The sequence below is a fragment of the Merops nubicus genome, unplaced genomic scaffold (assembly GCF_000691845.1).
Source record: "Merops nubicus isolate BGI_N331 unplaced genomic scaffold, ASM69184v1 scaffold5421, whole genome shotgun sequence".
NCBI lineage: Eukaryota > Metazoa > Chordata > Aves > Coraciiformes > Meropidae > Merops > Merops nubicus.
The window spans coordinates 18,329-44,366 of record NW_008590162.1 but is presented as its reverse complement, the minus strand read 5'-3'; the positions used below and the strand labels follow the sequence as shown (position 1 = coordinate 44,366).

The 26,038-nt window shown below is 44.3% G+C and overlaps 1 protein-coding gene across 1 annotated transcript in view; it reads right to left on the bottom strand.

Moving 5' to 3' along the window:
• Positions 1–26,038, bottom strand: part of VEPH1 (ventricular zone expressed PH domain-containing 1) — a gene marked incomplete at its 5' end in the record, with an annotated part of 68,761 nt that overhangs the window by 25,946 nt on the left and 16,777 nt on the right. Inside the window, 4 exon segments of the mRNA XM_008949825.1 lie at positions 9,888–10,282; positions 11,164–11,373; positions 18,201–18,421; positions 25,857–26,038. Of these exon segments, the coding sequence (XP_008948073.1) occupies positions 9,888–10,282; positions 11,164–11,373; positions 18,201–18,421; positions 25,857–26,038 (1,008 nt within the window).

Below are 26,038 nucleotides of genomic sequence, written 5' to 3'. Positions count from 1 at the left end.
GCCCTTGAGATTCTGCTCTTGCAAAATATTGGTCTTTGGATGACTATTCATAATGATAACAGCATGTTGGGCATAACCTAACTTCTTTATTAACTTAAAACAGTGGTACCCTTTAACAGCCCTTTTGAACAGGACCAAGCAGCTATCTGAGGTAAAAAGGCACGGAAAATAAAAGACAGAGAGCCTTAGGTGAACACCTTGATGCAAACACAGGAGAAAGCTGCACCCTCTTCACCCAGCTGGAGGGTTGAACTTGAGGGGAAGGGGAGGGGAACAACCTGTCCCACCAGCTGCTGCTGCTGCACTTGTTTCCTAGCTAAGGGCAGATGGGACAGACAGACAGACAAGCCACCCTGCAGCAGCTGATCCACGCCCAACACCACTGTTGCTCACCTCTTCCCTGGCCCTGGCCTCCCAGCACCTGCAGGGTCAGAGCCAAAGTGTTTTCCAGGAGAAGAGAGATGAGCATAGGCTTCTGGGGAGGTGGCCAGCCAGGTCCACAAAATGAATCACGGGGTTGAGAAGGTTGACACGGGCCAGCTATACAGGGAGAATTACTCAGAGCCTCGTGCTACCCTGGTGAGTCACTGTGCAGTGAAGGTGTAGGAATAAAATGCTGGAAGAAAATATCCTAACGGGAAACATGATTTGCAACTTGTTAGAAAATGTGGCTAATGGGAGGCAGTTTCAACAGCAGAGCCTTCTGGATCTGCTGACAATGAGCCAGCAACAAGGCAGACATATAAGAAGGCTGCCTTTCTGTCCAACAACAGACCATCTTGAAATAATTGTTGATTTTAATGTTTTTCATCTAATCGAGATGTGAAAGCATAAGAGAGAAATGTAATAAATCCAGTGTTCCACGTAAAACCACGATGTATGAGGAATGGCCACATCAAGCTGATGAAATCCCACCTGGGCAGTGTCCAGGACTTCCACAGAAGGCCTTGGACCAGAGCTCCAGGATACCAGCCCCTGGGTAGCAATTAGGAAAGGTGCTGCATGGGATGGTGTTTGATGGGACTGTGAAGGAAGTCCCTAAATGCTGCAGAAGACAGAATTGCAAAGGATATACAGATAAACACAAAAAACTAACGGATTTCTTAGCGAGACATTGTGGATGACCCAGAGAAAAACACTGAGGCTGCTAATACAGGCCAAAATAAATGTCAGCTTGAGCCCTGGAGTCTGTGCTGGCTGAGCAGGAAGTTAGTTCCTGGAAAAAAGTCAATACCAACCGAAAAAAGCCTCCTGCTCAGACAACCTTCAAACCTTTGCTATGAGATGAGTGATTACTCATAGCTATTTCTGCTCCATCAAACAATGTGCTGATTTGGCAATGGCTGATAATAAGCCAAAGTTTACCACGTGTGGTTTCCAAGTGTTCGCAATGAGTTTCAACATACAACAGCCGATCTCAGTCATCCCAAAGTTAGTGGAAAGTGATATTTCAATAATAAACCTATCTTAATGAAGATTCTATCCCAGCCGAAACAAGGGCAAGGGGACATACAAATATTTTTTCTAGGGAGAACAAAAATAAATCATTTGCAGCCTTGAGTTAGGGAAAAAGCTTTGAAGGTGAAAAGAAACCAGTCTTAGCCTAGGAAGGTGGAGACAGTTCCCGGAACCTCTGTGTAAACCCATGTGTGGAACCACCTAACCACTCACTCTGACTTCTCCTTGTTAGGAAAAATTAATTTTGCCCCAAGAAACTTTCAAGATACCAGTAAGATACAATACACAGGAGAATCCTGTCAACAAAAGCGACCTGCTCTGCAACAGCTTGCCCAGCACAGGGTGCCTCTTGGTGAGTGCTGGTAATCCAATGTTGACTAAAGGTCCTTTTGATGTGACCTAAAGCAGTGAAATCCAAATTATGACAAAGATGGATCTGCAACTCTTTAAAATAATTGGTCAAAAGTATGTAAGGGGGAGAGGAAGGAAAAAAATTAACTAAGTTCCCTGAGGACATTAAGCCTATTAGACATTTAAGCTAAACATTTACAGACTCTAGAACCAGGTTTGTACTTTAAAAACTTCTGTCACTTCTAAATGTGGAAAGCAAATTTGAAGCAGGGTGTTTATGCCAACTTCTATTTCAATGAGTATTTCAACTTCAGTTTCAACCTGTCCCACCTGACCTAAATTAGGATTTATGGGAACACTATTGCAGCCACTAGATCTGTGACGCTAGTAGCACTTCTGTACTGCACAGGCTCATAGGGACTTGATTTTGGAAAAAGAAAAACAGCCCCAGTGACAGGCTTGTCATATGTAAGAGTACTAGCTCTTGGAGCTGGGCAATAGGTACAATCATTTTGCTAGGGCCACAAAAATCCTTTGTACATGCCGACACAGCCTTGTACATGTCCCTCAGCTGCTCCTCACCAGACTTGGGCTCTAGACCCTTCCCCATCTTCGTTGCCCTTCTCTGGCCACACTCCAGCCCCTAAAGGTCCTTCTCGGAGTGAGGGGCCCAAAACTGACCCCAGGATTCGAGGTGTGCCTAGAGTCCAGGGGCATGATCCTGCCCTAGTCAGTTATGGCACATTTTGTACCTCTTGTCAGTGCACCCTTTGGTAACAGCAGAGAAACACCTTTCTCAGCACTTGGGGTCTCAGCCTCTGACCCCCCCATCCAGGTGGGAAGGTGGCCAGCCTGGATCTACCCTGTACTCACGGAGAGGCCAGTGAGCTCTGGTGCAAAGCAGGTTTAGTAGGTGAGAAGTCTGTGTATGTTGATGAGGGTTTTTTTAGGCTGAGGACCAGCTCAAGTTAACTCAGCAAAGGAGAAAAGTTCACAGCTCTGTTTCTTCTCACTAGCAGCAAATGCTGCATCTGTGGCAACACACAGATCAGACAGAACAAATGCACTGAAGAGCAAACCTAAGCCAAGATGTTTTAGAGCTCTCTGTGTCCCTCCACTCAAGCAACTCCTCATCTCATCATCCACTGGGCATCATAACCAGCTGCACCCACATCCTGCTGTACTGCATCGCTGGCAGCTACTGACACTTGGACACAACTTCTCCACAAAGAGGCACCAAGGATGAGCTCTCCTCCTTGGCTTGGCTTAGGAGAGTCCAAGTAGCTCAAGGTTAGAATTTTGAAACACGAAGAAAGTGTGAAAGGCAAACGCAAGGCACAAAACAACCCTACGTAGTCATCAAATGCTCCAAATGGAAGAGGCTGATCAAGATCCCAAGGAAACGCTCCTCAAGTCAAGAAACATTTCTCAGCACATCTACTGCCAAGTCTCAAACTTCTAGCAAGAGAATAACCAACAACTTTTTTCCTACAGGAAACAAGAGAATATATGTTGCAATTTTAAAGTTCACTAATAAGGGGTTTTTCCTGGGGAAAGAGAACAAAATATAAAAGAAGAATGTCATCAGAGTTGTTAATTGTTTTTCATTCCAGCTTAACATGCTGGGCTAAACCGGGAGGGACAGAGGCAAGTAGGTACAGAGTCACTGGCTCTGGGAACAATTAATGCATTGATTTACATTGGTAATCCTCTACTGTTAAATAATATCTGTTAATAGGAGTAAATGTATGCTCATAAATTTCCCAAACAGACCCCAACCCACCCATAAACATGAGACCAATGAAGAAGAAATGGTGACAAGTGACAATTGCTACATTTCAGTTTTAAGCCCTTTTCAGCTTGCTCAGTTTCCTTTGCCTGATCTCTTCAGTTTGAATTACAAACAAGTATGCAAACAATAAATACGTTTATAGGAGAACAGAGTAGTTTTTAAAGCTACCAGTTTCCAGAAATGCTGATTTATGTATTTTTTAACACCACTAGCTTTGCCTGCACACCATAACTCAGTCCAACAGATTTTACCTCCAGCAAGCTGCACAAAAATGAGTGGAGAAGGAATGACTGTTTTGGGGTCTGGACAGCCACTGCAATGCCTTCAATGCACCCTGCCTGCACAGTGGGCACAGGCAGCTCTGGGAGGAACCGTTAGAGCCATACTGGTCCAACCCAGAAGCTCCTCTGGTTTGGCTTTTCCCTCATCACAGTGGTAACATCACCCTAACATCAATCTCCCAGCTATGTAAATCACAACTGGAGCAGGCTGCCCAGAGAGGCTGTGGAGTCTCCTGCTCTGGAGAGATCCCAAATCCACCTGGATGTCATCATGGGCACCCTGCTGTGGGTGACCTGCTGGAGCAGGAGGGTTGGATGAGATGAGGTTCCTTCCAACCCCACCATGCTGGGATTCAGTGAGGTCTGAGCGGCCTGTCTGAGCTGATGGTTCCAGCTGAGGCATGAAGCACACCGGATTGGCTGTTACGAGGTATGGGAGGGCAGCAAGTTAGGAGCATGTTCATGTTCCTGTTACACTCCCGTTGTGCCGGGAGTTCCTCTGTGGCTTGACAATACAGCTCACCGTGATGGCCATCCTCTGAGGCACCACTTCCACGGCCAGCCCTCACATTTGGGATGCATTTGAAATACCAGCCCTGCAGAATAAAATGCCAACTAATATTTTCTTTGGCTTAGCAGCAGCAGAGTCAATCCTCTGGAAACACTGGCCTGAGCCTATGCAACTTTGTAAGCCCACTGAAGGACCAGAGGTCCATCTGTTCCAAATCAACGTTTGGCTTATGGAATGCTGGAATTTATCAGACTGGTGCAGGGGTGAGCATTGCAGGGGAGCAATGAGCTTTTCCAGCTACGCCATCATATGGTACCGATTATCTCGCAGTACAGCGTAAAACATAACAACAACCAGATTTTGGGCCAGCATCCTGCAACCTGTTTCCCCTGCCACCGCCACCTCCTCTTTGAGAGTTCTGTTATTAATCCCACAAAATATTTGCTGTTTGTGTTTCCTCCTCTTGGACATCAAGGAGCCAGGAATGACTTGCTGCTATAAAATGGTTATAGTATTTTTCGTTGGGTGGCACTGCATCTTGGATGTGGCTTCAGGGACCGAGGACTGAATGATGCACTGGATCTCCCTGGGCTCTATGCTTCTAAAAAGGAGGCTGGGTAGCCTGGGGATGTGCAAATCCTTCAGCATCCTCTATTATCCATATTATCAAATGCTTACTTTCCAACAGCTCCCTTGACACTCAGTGCTCTGAGCTGTAGGTATTCAAATGGCATTTTTATCCCAATTATCCAAAGAGCACATAGAACTAGATTGGAAAACAAGGGCCTGCCCTCAAGTTATAACCAAATCCAGCAGCTGTACAGGCTGGTGTCTGGGAACCATCTGACATCAGCTGCTCTTATTGGTAGGATACACATGGCCATGCATTTGATCCACCACCCTTATGCATATGGGAAACAAGAAGAATAAGTCAAAAATCATCCAACATACAGGGTTCAAGGTGAGACCCACCAGCTCCTCAAGAGCCCCGTGCTGCATGCAGGGGGAACTGAGGCTAAACCAGGTAAAATAGAGCAGCCTCAGGTCTCAGCTGGAGGTTGTGGCACTCCCAAAGCCAATGCTGGCAGGTCCTAACACCAGCCATGCCTAATTCAGGAACACCATCTTTCACCCAAGCCTTTCAAAGCAACCTATATGCACAAGTCTGGTCCATTGCCATCTGCAAGGTCCTGGAGGTACTGATAAGATATAAGATCATAAACCATCCGGAAAAGTATGGGCTGGTGAGAACTACTTTGCTCAGCTCCATGAAAGCTAAGGTGCATGACAAATATGGTGGCCTTTTTTTAGAAAAACAAAACAAAACAAAACAAAACAAAAAAATCAAGAGGATTAAAGTGATTAATGTGACATGAAAGAATTCCTCAAATTGCTTAAGGTCCGGCAGAGATATGAAACTGGCCAAAGTGGTTCAAACTAAGCAGGAAGTGAACCAAACCATCAGCCCCACACTGAAGCAAGCTAAAGTAAATGGGGTTTAGTGGTTTTGGATGCCTTCTTTCTCCCCCACTTTAAAACCCCTCTCTGACCACAGTGTTAGTTCCAAAAGATTCACTTAACACGCAGGCACGCATGCATCTGGTGAGCTGTTGTAGCTTCTTTGTTCTTCAGAACACCCTCAACTTGACCATTTTCTCTGTATAAGGCATTCTGGCCAACATCCCCATCTTAACCCTGCTTCTGGTGTAGGATCATCACCCAGTTCACAGCTCAGCTCTACCTGAAGCAGCCAAAAATAGTAAATACCAAATGAGATAGAGCTCAGGACGTGTTTTGCAGTCTGTATAGGAGACATCTTCCAATTGTCACAGACAGATCATCTAGAAAAAAACGGACATGTTTTAGGGAGCATCAACTCTTCTTCAGACCTGCCAAACCTCACCTCCTTGCCTTGCCCAGGCCAGCTTTCCAGCTTTCTTTAACATGCTTTTAACCTACACAACCTCCTCTGCCAGCACAAGTGAGAGAGCTTTTTTCTACTCTTTAAGCTGAATCTTTTCTAATTGGTGTTTAAGCTCATTTGTTGCCTTGTCCAGCATGGGCTGTTCCCTGAAACTGTCTTGCACATTGCTGAAACTCATTATCAAGTCCTCCTTCAGTTTTCTCTTGCTTTGGTTAAGAAACTGAATTCTCCCAATTTTCATCCTTTCAAGGGATCTTGGGATGGCAGTTCTGATTCAGGTCAGAAAGTCCCACCAGTACCTGACCCTGGTGTTAGCTCTCAAAGGGTGAATAAAAGAGCTGTAAGCAAGGAGTGGGAGAACAGAACAGCACACAGCAGCAATTTCCCTCCTGCTCTCCTGGTACCTCCATCTGTGGCTCCAGAGCTTCTAGAGTCAAGGGTGGCTTTGTTTTGATAACCTCTGAATGACTCTAATCCATGAATTTACCTAATCACTTTTGAAACCAGGAACCCTTTCAGCATACTTAATGTACTGTAGCAATCAGTTCTGCCATTTAATTACATGTCTCCAATTATGTGTTAAGAGGTGCCTAGTCTGTGTATTTTGGATTTGCTTCCTGACAACTTCATTACAGGTTCTCTAGTAGGGGTATTAGGACAGACAGGGAGCCACCACCCCCAATTAATCTCCTCAGTCACTCATGATATTGCAAATCTCTACCAGCTGTCTCTTTTCCAGACTGTGGAAAGGTCCATTTTTCTTCAGTCTCTGAAGAGGTCTCTGATGATCTCCTTTGTCCTTCAAGATTCAGGGTCTAATTAATGCAGACAATGACATAATGATGGCATTTGAGGTATCTATTTTTTTTTTAAGAATTCTCCCCTCTTGTCCATTTGCTTTTTGGTCAGTTGCTGAGCACTGAACTGAATGTCCTCTGTCTTTCTGCAAGGCGGTGACTCTGTGTTTGGGAAACCTCCAGCAGCCCCTTGCTTTCATTCCTACTGTTCCTGGTATTAGTGCCCCCCGATCTGGCAGGGGACACACACGCTAACTCTGGAGGTACCCAAAGCTCCTTCTGTCCTCACCAGCACATCACCACAGCATCTCTTCAGGGATGCCACCTAGTCTCAGTTTTAAAAAAAAAATAAGGAATTCACCACATTGGCAAACAGCCTGGCCAAAAGTTAGACACCATCATCATTAGAAAAGCGAGCCAGATGCCACTGTGCTTTTCCACCACTGATGTATTAAATTTCCAGTTCAACCTCCTACATAATGAGCATTAAATTAGCCAGCTATGTATATTAATATTTCCTAACATTTTAAACCTAATTTCCAAACAGAAGGATTTTCTAAACAGTTGAAAAATAAACCAGATACATTTGAATGGGCCTTTATAGTGTGCAGGAATCACAGAAGTCCCATAACTGCAAGGTTTCTGATGGAAAGGTTTATGTAATATCTGAAATATTAACAAAGCTGTCCCCTGTGTAATGAGCCAGCCCGCTTTGCTTCAGCATATTTAGAATGAGTCACATAAATCTTCTGCTCTGCACATGTGTCCCTGTGCAAAGAATTTCCCTAAGAATGCTAGCTGAGGGTTTTCAGGAAATTACAATAATTTGAATGAATTTAGAAATAGTCACACGCTTAGAACATGTCATAATAGGCACTCCAGAAAGGAAACTGAGCAAAAATATTCAATCTATCTGATTAATGCAAGGTCACAGCATCCAGCACTTCCAAAGCCAGGTTGTTCACTCTCACGTTTCCACTGTAATTTTATGATGAATGTTTTATAATTAATTCTACCCAATATCTGTTCCAAATAGTAAACCTGGATTTTAAGATATTTAGGAAATTTTTCAGAAATGCAGGCTTTTAAAATACGTATAGTTATATCCCTTTTATGAGTAGAAACTGCTTTTCAACTGCTTCACCACTGAAAAAGTGAATGAACAAATATTTTATCAACAAAAGTTGATATCTGATGGACCTGAAGTTATGTAGTATTAGAAGGTGATGCTTTAAGTGACTACAAATTAATTTATTGAGTTTAATTTATTGAGTTTATTTGCTGATTTTTGGAATCACCATGGTCCACTGAAGGGTTGGGCTGTAGTTCATGACAACCAGCAAGTGGTTAAATACATGAAAATTCACGTTAAAGGAAGCAACTGCTGCTCAGTGTAAGCAAGCGTCTCACAACCCAACCTAAAGTATCTACTTCAAAGAGAAGCATCAAAGACCCATCTTGCAGTGTACCACCCACCTCCCCCACAGTCTCACAAAACCAGCACCTGAAAACAAAGACCCACCCTTGATGAAAGCAGAAGACATCAAACCACCCCAGGGAAGCAGGTGAGATAGGATACAACCCAACCTGAAGCACGAGGGATCTCATTCTGTTGTGTCTTCAGGGAGCTTTGTGTCTGGACTGGGATGTGCTGACCTGAGGGTCCTGACCCACCTCATTTCTGGTGTATCTTCTAAGTCAACTGATTTAATAATATCATGATAATGTGGAAGGAGACACAGATCTGCTCCAGACCAACCAAGGGAGCCAAGAGGGAGAATTAAGCATGTGCTTGTCTACAGGCCCACAAGTCCAAGCCATGAAGTGCACTCTGAACTCAACACTTCACGACTGTGAACACAGGTCCATAACTTATAGCCTGGAGCTGGGTGACGTTCCTCTTGCCTGCCTGCCCTGCAGACATGCCCAGAGGTATCACCAGCCCTAGCCAACAGCCACGTCTCTTCCGCTTACTGTGACAGGTCCTGTCCTTTGCCAGAAAGCTGAGGGTTTGTTCCCTATGGCAGCCAAAAGACAATGCTCATGTTCACCTTCATGGGAGTCTGGGATAGGCGAGGGCTGCACTACATGTCTGAAGGAAAAGTGTTTCAAAACACTGCAATTTGTGCATGACATTGTTTTATAAAATCAATCATCAAATAGAATCTTAGAATCTTTTTGGCTGGAAGAGACTTTTAAGACCATTGAGTCCAATTGTTACCCCAGCACTGCCAGGTCCCTACTAACCACATCCCTCAGCACCACATCTCCATGGCTTGGAAACCCCTCCAGGGATGGGGACTCCACCACTGCCCTGGGCAGCCTGGCACAGGCCTGGTCAACCCTTGTGGGGAAGAAATGGCTCCTCATGTCCAACCTCAACCTCCCTTGGCGCAACTTGAGGCCATTTCCTCTCATCCTATTGCTTGTTCCTTGGGAGATAAGACCAACCCCCAACTGGCTCCAACATCTTGTCAGGGAGTTGTTGAGAGCAAGGTCTCCCCCTGAGCCTCCTTTGCTGCAGGCTCAGCACCTCCAGGTCCCTCAGCTGCTCCTTAAAAAACTTGTGCTCTAGACCCTTTCCCAGCTTTGTTGCCTTCCTCTGGACACACTCCAGCCCCTCAATATCCTTCTTTCAGTGAGAGGCTCATGTTCCTTCCCCAACCATGAGCTCTGTCCTATAGGATCTTTGCTACCTATTTGCTTGAACCCTTGAGAGGACTTTCAGTGCAGTGTTCAAGCGCTCGTGATCAGAAAGGGTCAGACCTCTTACCTTCAATAACACACTGATCGGGGATAGGAATTTTCCGCCCCATCTCTGTGACATATGCTTTCACTTTGCTCAGGTTTTCCTTCAAGTGCAGGTAGAGCTTGTCCTGGTACTCCACAGGGCTCGTCACTGCCTCTGCACTTCCCACGAGGGCCTTTTCTTTAGTAGATTCTGGCAAATTTCCTGATTCTGGGTAATCTATACTTCGATGTGAAACCAAAGAATTTCCCAGTTGCATTGCTTCAGTATCAACACTAAAAGGCAATTTGTCATTTTCTTGGCTCAGGTAGATCTCGGTGAAGGAGATACCAGCAGTTATGTCCCCGCCTTCCTCGTCTTGCCCACTCTCTGAGTTTACCCCCTTCATGCGGACTGCATGTAAAGCGAGGCTTTTGGACCTGGAAGGCAAATAAGGAAAGGAAAAAGGTTTTTAAGTAAAGGCAAGACAGAAAAATCACCCAAACTCCTGCTCTTCTTTTTTTGCTGGTTCAGCAAGCTGAGCGTGGGGCTCACGTCGCCAGAGGGGAGTATCTTTTGGTAAATATGCATTTCAAAGGCAAAACCCAAGCCACAGGTTTAATAAGCAAACAAAACGATATAATATCCATATATCACAACATCTGCATGCCATGGAGGGAGTTAGTTAAGCTATCTTCAGGAAACTCATAAGCCCAGGACTGGAGTAGATCCTTTATTGATCACATCATAAAAATGCCATCCAGCAGCAATTGAACTGAACCGAGATTCAGCCTCCAGCTCTTCACTGCCCCAGCCTGTGTGCTGAGGATGAAGTCAGGCCTCCGTAAAGTAAGAAGGGTAAAAGTGAAGTGACTGAAAGGGCAAAATCTGTAACAGGAGGAGAAGAACTCTGCTGTGAAGCTGCTAAGGACACCACGGGTGCCCGTTGCAGTCTGAGCCCTTATCTCACCTGAGGTCCCGGGAGACTCGTGCTCATCTGAGAGCATGTCGGCAAAATTTGATTCAAATGTTTGATATGTATTGTTTGCATTAATACCCCAAAGTCTCTGTATCTTCCTTTCTAGTATAATCTGTATACAAATATTTCCTATCCCTTGTGCTGTTTTAGGGCATGGAAGATATAAATAATTAAGAAAGATTTTATCTAGCCTTTGCATACATGGCTATGAGACTTGGTTAAAATTAAACTTCTGATGCCCATAGTTATCATGTAAATGGACTGAATTCTCACCCTTTGGATAAAGTTTTATTACACAGCTAATACTCAGGAAAACCACCCACACGTTTTACAGAGCCTTACCTGTTAAATCTCATATCTTTCCTTTCTTCTTTAGAAACTTGGCCTAAACTGTATCTCCGCACCGAACCAGGAGTACTGTTGTCAACATTTATTTTCTCTTCAAAAGCCTGGATTTTAACTTGCAGCTTTTCATCTTCTTCATCTCCATTCATAACAGATTTTAAATCATCCAGTGGCACAGGAGATTCTGTTTCAGTAGTGTTTTCCATCCTAAGGAAGTTGAAAGCAGAGATTTAACCCTGGCACGCTGTGGTTGTAGTGATGCCGATGTTGCGTTTCTGCCTGTGACTTGTATTGTGTATCTGGTAAAATGATTATGTTTCAGCAGTGGTTCTCTTAGAGGTTAATTAATTATTTGCAGAAACATCTTCTAGATCAACATGTGTCAGATGGGTCAGAAACATTGAACATCTCTGAGAACACTGGACTAGAAACTGCACGTGCTTTATCTGCGTAAGGAAAACACAACTCTTGCCCTGATAGTCCCATAGCAAAAAGTTTTTCAGCTGAACTTAAACCATTCTCTCAAGCTTGCTAGACTACGACCTATTACATTATTTTCAGAAACCCAAAGTCAAGTTAATTGTGGAGTTTATAGAAGTCTGTCATTTTAAAGATTTGGTGAAAGTACATGCGGTTCCTACTGAATTAGTGTACTCTGCGTAGGAAAAATATCTTTTAAAACTCAGCGCGTGGACAGAAACAGGCTCAGGAAAAGTTGTAAGCAACATGACTGGAGTTCAGTGAAAGAGGAAGAGAAAATGAAAAGTTAAAATGATCTTGAAGCACTGCAGGACAATTTGATTGTTATGTTAGCCTTACAATATGTCACCTTTCAATGCAAAATTCAGAGATATCTTTAAAATAAATTGAAGGGAAGTTGTAAATCAGAAAGGACAAAAAGAAATCTGCTGTCAAATATACTGCTGGTAAAAATTTGCTTTGTAGTGATGAAAACATTGTCTGATGAGTGAAAAGGGCTGTATGCACTGGAGGCCCAGTGGTGTCTGCTGCAGGCAAAGCCCTGGAGCACAGCAGAAACCCTCTGCAGAAGGTCCCAGGATGAAAGACCCACCACACCAGCCCAGGGCAAGGGGAGGCACGCTGAGGTCACAGCCATCCTCAAGGGCAGCTGTTTCTATGCCCAAAGCCAGGTTTCCTAGGTTAGGGTTTTCAGTCTGAGTGCTGGATTCCCCAAAACAGGGTTTTTGGGCTTGCTGGGCTCCTACACAGCCCACAGTGAGACTCAGCTCCTCTGAATATTGGGCCGCTTGCCAGAAACCTAAACCTTGGGTATCTGTGTTCTCCATTGAAGAGTCTGCTTGGCTGTTCTGCACCCAAACTGAATTTCCTAGTGCTTCTGGGGAAGCTCCTTCCCCTCTTCTTCAAGGGGGTGCCTTCTGATGGGCATTTATGTTCCCATCATATTCCTGCTACCATGGAGTAACTGAACCAAAAACCCATGAAGGCAACACAAAGACAATCACAAATCTCGTTGAGAATTATGGGGTATTTGACAGTATTTACTTGTTAAACTCTACCCACAGTTCTAAAACAAGCTCATTTTTCTTCTGAGCATTTCTTTGGTTAATTTTTTTCTGACAAGCAAACAGCTGAAGGGCTAAATCTGTAAAATATGGATATGGAAAGCCACAGATGAGAGCTTTAACACAGCAATTCTATAGCAGCAGAGTTTCAACAAGCCTATTAAAAATTCCCAAATACTGTAAATTACCAATTACAGAAACAAAAAGAAAGCACCTTTTTTTTTTTTTTTTTTTTTTTTTTTTAAACAAAACAACCCACCACAAATGCAGCATTATGAAATGCCCTTTTTCATCTGTTTTGATAAAGGCAGTTCAGGATATTTCTGAGGGGAACTGGCAAGTTTTGTCTTGTTTTGTTTTTCTTGTAGGCAAGATCTCATAATATATTAACCCTGAAGAACACTTTGGAAAAAAAAAAATTCTCCTGTAATAAAGAACCTCGGTATGACCTTTACTAACAAATCTTTCTGGAGATGTGGGACAAGATTCAATTTATTAGATAGCTGTCACTCCAACATAACTCTCAACACTGCTCCCTTTGTGGGAACTAAGCAGTAAGAAAAATGTCTGTTCCATATGTAAATACATTAAAGTCTCTGGCTACAGAGAGGGGATTGATGGGGTTTATGAATGACAGACCCAAACCAGCAAGCACTGATGATGTTTGGAAATAAAAATGGCCTTTTATAACAGTACCTTTTGGTCCAGCATTCTCCTGTTGAGCTCTGATGGCTTGTAAGGGAAATACAAGAAAATGCTTTTGCTAAAGAACACGTTAACAAATCCTATTTGCAATATGTAAAGCAGCAGTTGTTGGTGCATACAGGGCTCATCAATGCCTACTGCTCCTCATGCCAGCACCTCGGGTATGACCTCAGTGCCCAGGATTTCAGAGCAGCTCAGCCCCAGGGGACCACTCTCTCTCACGGGTACCAGCTTTGTGCTTGCACCAGTTCCCAGGAAGCCAAAAGCACATGTCCCAAGCGAAATGTTCAAGGAAGCCTCCACCCCACGCCCAACGGGATGCCTGGCAGGCCTCCCTGCTGGCCTCGCCTTCCAGCAGCAGTAAAATAAACTATTGTTTGAAATCCTGGCAAGAGATGTTCGGTACATTGCTGAGGTTGCTGGAGCAGGATCAGCTTACACCAAAATTGAGTCTGTTTTCGAGAGGAAAAGGACGCACGAAGCTATCGAGAAATCATAAAGACCTGGCTTGCAAAGATACTCCCATGCTACTCATCCTCTAACTGCTGGTAAATTCTCTGTAGAGAGAGGCCTAAATATACAGGTCAGCAAGTCAAGAGTGATACCTTAATCTGAAGGGCATTTCTCTACACCATTATCAACAACATCAGTCAGGTGCTTAAAGTGGAAGTAATGAGCATGAACAAACAGAAATTGCCAAAAATACCCTCAGGATGGGATTGCTTCCAGGGCTTCAACTCTGTGTGGACGGAGGCAACATGAATGGATCCAGTGCAGCTCCTTGTGGTTCATCCACATGCAAAGGTAACCACCTTCTCAAACACAACAGACACACAGGCTTGAAGAAGGCAAGGGGTAGATAGTGATGGCCATCTCAAAACTTCTGGCTCACAGTTGGGAAGCCTATCAAGAGCCTCCATCTACTGCTAGGAATGATCATGGAAACATCATCAGCCAGATGATGTCCAAGGCTGAGGTGCCACAGGAGCTGGAGGCTGTATCCTGTGGCAATTTAAACCCAGCATTGCTCACAGCCTCTGCACTCACAGGTACCAATTAATGGTGGAGGCCACGACATTCTAATAGCTGGTGGACATGGGCAGTGCCATGTGCTGAATTAAATCCCACCACAGCAAGACTTTTTTACAAGGCCATGTAGCAATAGGACAAGTGGTAATGGGTTTAAATTGAAAGAGGGTAGATTTAGGTAAGATATAAGGAAGAAATTATTCACTATGAGGGTGGTGAGACACTGGAACACATTGCCCAGAGAAGTTATGGATGCCCCATCCTTGGAAGTGTTCAAGGTCAGGTTGGATTGGGCTTGGAGCAACCTGCTCTAGTAGGAGATGTCCCTGCCCATGGAACTAAATGATCCTTCAGTTCCTTCCAACCCAAATTATTCAGTGATTCTGTGATAGTCCCTTACCAACACAGGAAAGTCTTAGATGCTATTACAGCTCTCTTCACTGCTTGGTTTAAAGAAGGGCAAATAGTGTAGAAAATGAGACGCAAATGAATAGTAAAGGAATTCCCAATAATGTCACGTGCTACACCCAGCCTCTGCTTTAAGGAGAAAAGATAATTTCATCCAGCCACTACCCTAAAATGAGCAGCACTGGGATAGCTAATTATGCTCAGTTCTTACCCAGAACAACATTTGGTAGTGGCACTCCCTTTTCTTTCTTTCTTCCTTTCATTTCCCTTTCCCTTTCCCTTTCCCTTTCCCTTTCCCTTTCCCTTTCCCTTTCCCTTTCCCTTTCCCTTCTCTTCCCTTCCTTGCCTTCTTTTAATTGACCCTGCTATACTTCTAGGTTGGATCAGTCCATTAAAACTCCGTATGTGTTCTTAAAAAGCCCCTCTGAGACTGAATAACTTGCAATTTTGTGACAGAAAGGGGCAACAGAGCATCGCATGGTTTTAATTATCCTCTCCACTAACTGCATGCAGAATTCCCTAGCTCAGACAGCTCTGAGCCAGCCATCGCTCCAAAGAAATCCGCTTCTGCTTATGTAAACACAGGATTCTGGAAGGAATGGTTATAATCCAGCCACACATTTTAAAATCCTGTTTTCCTTCCACAGCATAAATACTCGGGGTTGCTCCTCTTTAAAACCCACTGCAGTGGGGTGGCTGCAGCAGTGCTGGAGCTGGAGGGTGTTTCCATGTCAGTGTTTGAACCAGTCCCACTCAGACTACTACAAGTCAGAATAAACTCCACTTAAATCAGCGGAAAACTCTCACTTTAGCCTTCATTGCTGCATTGTACTTGTTCTTGTCTCATCTAGCTGATGCATTGCTTGATACTGGCCTGAAGTGTAAAATTAAAGATTTAGAAAGTGTGATTGTGAAAAAATCAGCACTCTACCAGGACGCCTCATAGCCGTGTTGAGATCACAAGAAGATGGTAGCTGCAAGCAACTGGGATCACAGAGGATTGAGAATAAAATTAAATAAATAAATAAAATAAAATGGAGAATAAGAAACAATTTCAGAAAGGTTTGTTTGAAAGGGTCCAGGGCCTGCCACTGGCTCAACAGGGCTGCGTGCAGCGCAGACCCCTGCAGCAGACACGTCCCAGGGCACCAGACACATCTCAGAGGAGCACCAGGAACAGCTTTGGCTTCCCATCGCCTCTGGCTACACTCACACCCACCTCGTGGCGAGCACGGCTGCATCACGGGGACTGACCTGGCTCCTAAAAGCAGCAATTTATCCACAGAAATCTTAAAAAAAGGCAACAATAAAACAAGTAGCGTGAAGGAATGTCTATGTTAAGTTCCTTCCACTGCAGACATCAGGCCAAACTCTGCCCTTCCTTAAACCAGAATCAACTCTGAGCAGCTCTGCTGCAGCCCTGGGATAAGGTGGGTGCATTTCCATGCTCTGACTGCCCCCCCCAATTACCCCCTCCAGAGCCTGCCCCCCAGACCCCATCACAGCTTTCAGGCTCTGAAGAGCAGAAGTTACATTTTCATTCAATTATATGCGTGGCTGTGTTCAAATACAACTTAAACAAGCAAACAACCAAAAGCTTTTCCTTTCATCCCTGGTATAATCAGTAGAGTCTTTTTCCTGAAGGAAAATAAGCATGTTTTCTGAAAAATCCACTTTAAAATATTACCATTTTCTCCCTTCTCACCCGGACTCTCCACCCAAGCAGCATTTTGCATCTGTGACCACACTCACACAGATGAAGAAGCTTCTCAGCAAAGGCAGGCCTTAATAAAGGGGAATTTTAGGGAGAAATGGGGAAACACAGCAACAGCATTTTAATGAAAACCTCTTCTTTATTTTTCACTGTTTTGTATCAGCTCTGGAGATAAACACTAAGCACAGAAGATAATAATGAATATCACAACATTTTAGCAAATAAAATTACTTTTCTGCCATAAATTAAGATTCCATGACAGGCTGTGTGAATAAGTATTTTGCTTCGTCACTGAATCACTGAAGCCCCAATTCCTGTCCTGCTTCCCTGCAGTTCCCAGAGCACGTGACATCCTCTGGTCCCCTTCACTAAGTGACATCTGCATCCTCTCTTCACAGTTGGCCTTGACTGGTTTGGGAAACCTGCTGCCATTTCACGGTCTCCCTGCTATCTCCACTTGGGCTTTTTCACTGTCTTCAGTGAAGCTTTTCAGAAACCAAGGGCTCAATTTCAGCTGAGGTTTCTGCCACCAGGTGAAGTTTGGAAGCTTCTTCCAGGGCTGTTGTAAAATGAGGGACTGTGTCAGGGTTCTTCTCCTTTTTCATTTTTAACTCTCTCCAGGATACCAATTAATCGTTTCTCAGATGACCTCAATGTTTTGGCTCCAACTCTACGAGTCTGTCTCCACGGCTATCCTTCATGGTTATGAGTTTTCTGACATCCGTGTTAAATTTTTTCAACAAATTACTATTCCTTTGTGCCCTCTTGACCTATTTCAGTATACACAATGCTAATTATAATTCCCTCCTTAATTACAAGTGACTACCACTGTATATTTAAATAACACTTACATTCTTACTGTGACAAATGCAGCATCACTCCCAATGCCTTAACTTTAGGATACACCCTTAAAAGAAGCTGAAGGAGCAGAACATCTTTTTCTACAAGCCTGAGAAATGTTTTTCAGACTTTTCTTAGCAAACCTTTATCAGGGAACTCTGCCAGTCATTGTTCTCATCAGCTTCAGTGGTTATCTTGTAGAATAAACTCAACGATAATTGTGTAGCCTGACTTCACCAGTTTATTTTTAACTGAAGCTTTTTAGATTGCCTTAGTCTACTTATCTGGGACATGGCTTTCTTCCTACTTTAAGTGCTTAAACTTGAACAGCTTCTTTATTCTTTAGTGCAAAGTGATGCAATTTCTGCTGTATGAAGTTGAGAGGTCATTCTGCCTGGTGGCAGCACGAAGCCAGTGTCTGCAGTGCACCTGCAGCTCTTTGTGCCACCAAATCTCAAATTTCTGCTTTAGTGTCAACCATCCCTATGCTTGCATTAGAAATGCAGACCTGAAGTTACTTCTACTAGTAGGGATGTTACCCCATCAGGTGTTTGTAAACTATTTGTACCCTTCCCTCATCCTATACATCGCACAATCCAATGGCTGAGTGAGCACATACTGGAATGATACAAGAGGGATATCAAGATTGATTTGAAAATGGCAATGTAGCAGCTTATAGCACAGATTACTTTTAGCAGACTGTTTATTCATCACCACTTTATTATATTTAATATAACTTTATACTGCCTCACTCAGCCATAGAGGTGGCTTCATCACACAAAAACCAGCTTTACCTGGCTCCAGGAGTGTTGTCGTTCTCCAGCTGTCGGACGAGGAGCTTGGCTATGGCAGTGAAACTGTTGCTCATGCGGTAGATGTCTCTGCTCTGGGTGCCCAAGATGCTCGAGAAGGTGTCAGTAAGACTCTTAATTTCCAGCAGAAGAATATGGTGAAAAGAGTGCTCCATGTTGGCCAGCTGGTTCACCAAATAGATCAGGCACGTTCTGGCTTGCTCCTAGACAACACAAGGAGACAAGAGCAATTTTAAACGAATGGATTAATTGTTTTCCTGTGCGAGGGAGGTTTGTGTGTGTGCTGATGATTGAAACATGGTCAGTGGGAAATAGTGACTACTCCATGACAACTAACAAAAAGGTAACTGCATCAAAAGCAGAGTTTAGTTTTGTGTGATGTCACCTTTATTCCTCTTGCTATTACCTCACCCACCCTAACTTCAGTTAGACTCCAGATTCCCTAAAGACTCTTTGAAGGGTCCTGGGTGGTAGATCAGCCTGGCTCAGTGATCAGAGCCCCAGCAGCTCCACTTTTGAGCCTTATGAGCCTGGCCAGGCTACTTCACCTCCCTGTACCTAATTTCTGTGCCTTTTTTTTTTTTTTTTTTTTTTTTCCCTTAATTCTGTGCTGCTTGTGGCAGGCAAGCTCTCCTGTGAGGGACCAAGAGCTCATACTGCTCTGGTACATTGGGTCTTTTCCCCCAGAGTCTTCTCCCTTGTGTCCATACCTGACCTGTCTACACATTGAGCCCACAGAGACATGAGCACGGACACAAATACATTGTACCCTGCTGGCATATCTCAGCTCAACAGACCCTGCAGCTCAGGTCAGCACTGGTCTGTGGCACCACATGACCCACCACCAACTGCAGTTTGGTGTCTTTTTCTTGTATCCGTGGGCCAATATCCAGATTTTTGCTTTGTCCACATTACTCTCCGCTCCACAACTGCAAGTAACCCAGGGTCACTGGGCAATTGCAGGGGATTCTGCGTGTGCCATTAGCTGTTACAAATACTTTGCCAGGATTGAAGATCTATTGTTCAGACCATAAAATGCTTCCCAATCACAACATCCTTTCTGGACCTGCTGGGCATTGCTGGGTTGCTGTATTTAGCAGCATCACCTAAGAGCCTGTCATCACCGGAGCTACCCAGACTGAGCAGGACTCCTCTGGCAGAGGAGCGAGGGATTATCAGCATCTCCTCTCACTAATGGCGAGGGGTTAGAGCACCTCGTAAATCACAGGGGTTCTCTCCTTTCATCGCAGTTCCTCTAGGAGCAACACTCAGATGAGACCCGTGACTGACACTGTGACAAAGAGAAGTTCAAAATGAGATTTTGTTCCAAGACCTCATCCCATGGGATAAGGTGCTGCCTGGCAGCTGATCCATTGCTGCTGACACGCTGAAGTTTGATATGCCCAAGTAGCCAAAGTTTTGCCAGCTGATTTTTCAGGGGGATGCATTTTCTCTAATCTATCAGCAAGATCACATCCCCAACCAATTAGGATTAAAGGGGCTGCTTCAGATCATAATAAACATGCAAATACTTTCTAGCAAAGATGCTTTGTCATCTCTGCTTGGCAAGGGTGCACAATTCCAGCTCCTGCTATTTCTGTATGCATGTGTACAAATTCACATCCTAAACCAAAAACCCCAAAGGTGAAGAAACACATGAGGGTTCTTCTGGTTTGTTATAATTGTCCTAAGTGTATCAGGCTTCACAGTCCTAAAAAATATCTAATTGCAAAAAGCAACAGAGAAAACGGCAATTAACTTAAAAGCTCATATCAGATCCCTTGTTGGAGTAACTGGGTATCATAGAACCACGGAATGATTTGGGTTGGAAGGGACCTTCCAAGATCATCTAGTCGAAACCCCTGCAGTGAGCAGGGACATCATCAACAGCTTCATGGCCTCGCTCAATGAAACCCACTTGCTACTCTGCAGATTGTTAGAGAAATCAGGAGATACTTTGCTTTTAAGAGCCTGTGCTGAAACACAAGAAAGGCAAACTTAGAAAATTCCAAAAGGTTAGCAGAAATGGAGGGGAAGTCGTGTGCTGTACACACCCTCCAAACACTGCGGGGCAACTGCATTATTACCTCTTCTCTGCTGGGACCTCGTAACAGGAGAGAAAATATTGCTGAAAGTTTGATTCCAAATACAGTTGGGCCATAAAAACACACAGGGGGCTCCAACAGAACATGGCCTGAGCATCACAAAGCAAGACATTTTCTGAAGAAAAAGTCAACTTATTTCAACCCGGAGAGGATCTGCTACAGTGTGCCATGGCAGAGAGAAATGAGAAGAGCTTCTCAGACAAATTGCTTCTCCTCAGCCATGTGGGGAAAAACCACAGTGATGTCCTGGGGTGCTGGGATGGAATGAGCTTCTTTCTCAATGGCTTGAAAGAGGTTGCCATTTTGGGACACATTCACTGGTTTATTTGGAAGATGATTCCCCCCCTCCAAGAGATAAACACAGGCTCAATTAACGTTTAAAACATGTTTTTGTTTCCCAAACAAACTGCAGCAGACGTAAACTGGAAGAGAAATTTTGACCAAATTCATGTCACTTTGATCCAGCTGGAGTAACTCCAGCCATGCTGAAATGCTGCTACTCGCCTGGAGTGAGGTAAAGGAACAATAAACTCTGCTGAGTAACATAATATGTAACTGTTATGCAAAACAAAAGTATGGCAAAATAGCTCAACATGAAAGCAGCCATTATCCCTGTCACAATTTTTATCCAAAACTGTTCACCAAGCCTGTTTGGATGTACAGAACCCATTGTGATTTTAACAATGTTTATTTTATATATCCATGTATTTTTATTATAAGCATCCCTTGCATTTTATGGCATTACATCTGCCAGGAGGTGAAGATCTAAAATACCAGCAATGAGGTATGGAAGAGTATTTTGCTGTACCTTAAAATCAGGGCCAGGAGACTACAGAAAGAGATCACAAGGCTTTCAGAAGTAACTCTGATTTCCAGTTCATTCAAAACACTCAGTTACTGGGGAAAACAAAAATAAATTAAAAAGTGCAGTTGACCTGTGCCCCAAGATAATGTTTTGCTTTGCACAAATTTATGGTTAAGGGACAAGTTCTGATTTCAACTTCACCCATGAGACCTCCGCTGACATCAATACAAGTGCCGTGTATAAACAAGGGGTAACCTTTAAAATAAAGGGATCTCTTTTCAGCCAGAGCTCTCATCTCTCCAGGGGTCTGTCTGAACTGCCAAGGTGGAGGGAGCAGTTCAGGGGAAGAAGCACAGGGGGCTGCTTCTTGAAGCCAGTAGAAAGGATTTTCTGCTCATATTTGCAGTCTATACCATAAAGGGCCAAGTCCCAATCTTTGCCACCTCTTTTCCTCAAGCAAGCCTCTCTGTGGCATCAAATACCAACCAACAGAACTCCAATGCTATCACTGCTGTGTCATCTGCCTCTTGTTTTGCTTGGCCGGGAAGGGGACACTGATGCCGGTTCACATCTCCGGATAAGAACTGGCAACATGTCTGTAACTCAGCTCTGACTCAGGAGAAAGAAGAGGGGGAGAAGTGACAACAGAGGTTTTCAGGACAACATCACCATGGAGGGCTGTGAGAGGAGACCATCAGCAGCGCTCATGTCTGCAGGGGCCATTTTGCTGCTTGCACATTTCTGCGTGGACCTGCTCTGAATGAACTACCTGGCTGCAGTAATGCTTGTCACTCAGCAGTTCCACGTTTAGTTCAGAGTATCATTTTAAGTCTTTCTTGTGGTAGCACTCCCTGCTTGATACTGAGCCTGTAAGATCTGTTCAGTTTTTATGATGCCAGATGTGTTTGTGCTTATGTTACCGCGGGCGGATTGTCTGCATCGCAGGGAATGTTCAGAGAAATCCATCACATTTCTTCTCCCTTCAAGGAGCCTGATCTGCATGGGAGCATCCACAGACACAACCTGTCTCAGGGCTCACAAGAGGGTGAGGGTAAAATCTGCACAAGGAACCACTAGAGTAAAGCAAACAAAACCTTTACAAGTGAAAAGGACTAGGAGGGATCCCGCTGCATTAACAAAGCACACAAGAACCCACCAAGATGCTCTCCCTGTCTTGAGGCACAGCACTGAGAGCCTCCTTCTGCCACCTCATCTTCTCTGCACAGCACAGAGGAGAGAGGACAGCGTGGGGAAATCCTCCAGAGAAGATCTAGCACTGATGTTTCACGGGGTACGTAACCTGTGTCCAGGTGACAGCATTGTGCAAACCTGGCACTGATGTCAGGAGCCTCATGGACTGATAGGGCTCAAAAGCGATTGCAGAAACAAAACTGTTGTTAGACAAGACTGTCTAGTCTAAATCTCCCTCTTTTAGTTTCAAACCATCCCCCCTTGTCCCACTGCAACAGGCCCTGCTCAAACTTCTGTCCCCATCTTCCTGACAGGCCCCAGTCACTGGAGCACTGGTAACTACTTTGACAGTCCAGTCGGGGCAGATCTTCCTTAGGTCAGAATTATTCACGCTTCCTATCTTTTTAGAAAGCCAAACAAGGAGAGGAGCCGTTCATCATTAGAAAGTTAATTTCTGCCACCCTTTGCTTGTTGCTTTTATCCACGTTTGTATCTCATGGAAGGTCTCCTGGATGTCATCACAAAGAAACGAAGAGTGTGTCACCTCTGCTCGGACGCCGTGCTCGTGGCAGCAGCATGGGCTGGAACCCAGCCTGCTGCTAAGTCAGCAGCTTGCAGCTTCTTAGGAAAATAAAGCATATGACACGGGGCATAATGCCAGTTACTCCACACTTACAAGAGAGAGATTGGATATTAATTATTGTTAACTCGGTCGCTACGTGCCTCTGCACAAACCAACAGATTTAAAAATATAAGGAGAAAAAGTTCTGCAAATAATTTCTTTGTATGTTTTACCATAGGCTCTAATTTCCAACAAGATACGAAACACAGCATGTGCAGTTGGTTCCTTGCTGATATAAAATAATTACAACAGGCAAAATAAATTCAGTCCCTTTTAAGCAGCAGAACACAGCAGAAAAGGAGCCTTGGAGACACTCACATTAGAAAAGCTGTTTCAACACACTAAAATGCAGAATCCAAATTAAATCCTTAAACTCTGATCCCAGCTGTGCTCATCTGAGCATTAGCCACTTAAAAACTGTGAAGTTTCTTAGGGATGCTGACTCCTAAGTACTAACCACAGAGCTAAATGTGGGCAGCTCAGTCCTTGTAAAGGTAAATGTTGCTGTGGGATGGAAGTAAACAAGGAGAGAACGATGAACTTCATTTGATTCACAGTCTTCAATGTGATTTGGGCTTCTTTCCCCCAGAAATAAGAAACAAAGCCAAACCGAATCTGGTTTTGATTCTTACAAGGTAAATTGTGTTTTAAATGAACATCAAGCTCAAGATCAGCAGAAATAGCAAGTGTGGTGCCTTCCTGGGCTGCACCCGCAACGCTGGGACACCCACTGCCCAGCCAAGACACAAAGCTAAGTGCCGAAGGAGAGAGGAGGGGCTGCCCCAAATCCTCTGCTCTTGCCCCTCGTGGCTTCTCCCTGCCTCCCAGCAGACTCCTCTGCTCCACAGTATCCATTTAAATTAGTGCAATTGTCTCATCTGAGAGACTGAGTTGTCTGAATTATTAAAAGACTGTGCAAAGGCGAATCTCCCCTTAAACTTCCCTGCATTTCTCACGTGTCTTGTTTTATCTTCATCAGCATGTAACAGGGTATAGAGTCATAGAATAATTTGTGTTGGAAAAGACCTTTGAGCTCATCAAGTCCAATTGTCCCCCAGCACTGCCAGGTCCCCACTAACCCATGTCCCTCAGCACCACATCTCCACGTCTTGGAAACCCCTTCAGGGGTGGGGACTCCACCACTGCCCTGGGCAGCCTCTTCCAGGGCCTGACAACCCTTGTGGGGAATAAATATTTCCTCATGTCCAACCTCAACCTTCCCTCACACAACCTGAAGCCATTTCTTCATGTCCTATCACTTGTTCCCTGGGAGAAGAGACCAACACCCACGTGGCTCCAACCTTCAGTCAGTGTGTTGTCAGGAGCCAGAATATCTCCCCCCAAAGGCATAATGCACCCTGATGTCCTATGATGGGCTTGCCCCACATGCCTAGACTGGTGTGATATGCTTCAAGTTGCACCACTGGTCCTTTGTCATCAAGCAAAACCATCAACCAAACACACCAACAGCTGCCAGCAACAGGGCACAGCACCTCACCCCCCAACAACACCCACTCCCAAGATTTAGATCAAGTATCCAAGACACTCTCAAGTAACTCCCAGGTTACTGCATAGCAGGACCAGAGCCACACTTCAGCAAATGATTACATTTACTACATACTGTCCATTTTCTCCTGTATAACTGAGTTTGGTCATAGTCGTAAAAATTTGAATTATTTGCCAGAAACTCTTGAAGTTCAGCACGACATTATTTTTGCCTTTACAGAAAGGTGGTTTGAGGTGGAAGGAAAACGTCTGTTAATGGTGGTGAAGGACACGTTAGCTCATGCTTGGGAATGAAAACAAAATCTCATTAAAAATCATGATGTACCATAAGTAAGTCTAACTAGTTTGGTGTCCTAGGGACACCAAAAGTCTTCAGCAGTCAGGTGGTTTACAGGTTCATGGTGTAACCTCCTCCAGGCTGGATTTTAGGAGCTGGGGACAGCAGCAGGGTGGGATGGGTTTTGTCAGGATCTGAGGTGTTTCCCAGTCCCAGCAGGACAGGGCTTAAACATCGGACCTGCCAGCGGACCTTGCTGCTGGGAACACCAGGAGCTCCAGGCTGCTCGTTGGATTTGGTGTTTTGGGGAGGGCAGAGGGACCTGAGAGCTGCCTGATTGTTTTTGTACATGCTGTGTTGGAGTCTGTTCACGGCTGCTGGATTAGGTGGACATTGCTCACGCACCCAGACTGCACGGTTATGACTAAAGCAAAAACTCCAGAGCAAATTCATTACGCTGCCATGAAACTCTCATAATTCTTTTAGGAGTTTGTCACCATAAATCCAATTTTTAGGCATAATATTCCCGTTGGGTCAGATTCCGAACCAAGATGTTCCTGTGAGGAGGCTCAAGCCCAGTATCACCGCTGAGCGTTTCCATTATAAAGACTTTTGTCTGAAGTATCCAGTTAACTACAGCTAGAGCCAAAATATCTGGATTACGCTACACGAGGAAGCTCACGTTTCACTGCATGACTACAACATTCCTGAAGGCTGTATGCATCTAGAATATGATATCATACAAAAGGGGCTGCAAAATACACTTTTCTTCTCCTCTGCCTTTCATTTCCCATACAGGTACACTGCTTAGCTTAGCTAAGCCCCTGGAATGACAACAATTTTGTGCTTCTATCAAATGGGAGATTTTGCCATTCCATGAAAAGACAATTCATATAAACAGAACATGTGTGCACAGACACAGTAAAAAATAATAATTTATATATTTATCTTTATGGTTGTGAGAATTTAAATATTTCTCTTTTTCATGGTTATTCATCTCTGCCCTGGTTGTTCATGAAGAAACGAAAACTTAGATGGTTTACTTTATACGAGATCTAGAAAAAATTTTTAAAAAGCCAGTGAAGACAACCCAGCCCCCAAACCAACCAACTTCTTCTGTTTTAAAACCTACCTCATCAATACGTCCAACAGTTCCAAAGATCTTTGCTGTTTGCCCAATCAAATTTGGAAAACTCTCACCAATTTCTTTCAGCATTGGAAGACAAGTGGCTAAGGCTGTTGGTTCATAGCTGGATAGTTCTGTAAGTATGTTCAGAATGATGTCACTGTGGTTGGGGTCTCTCAGGTGTCCAA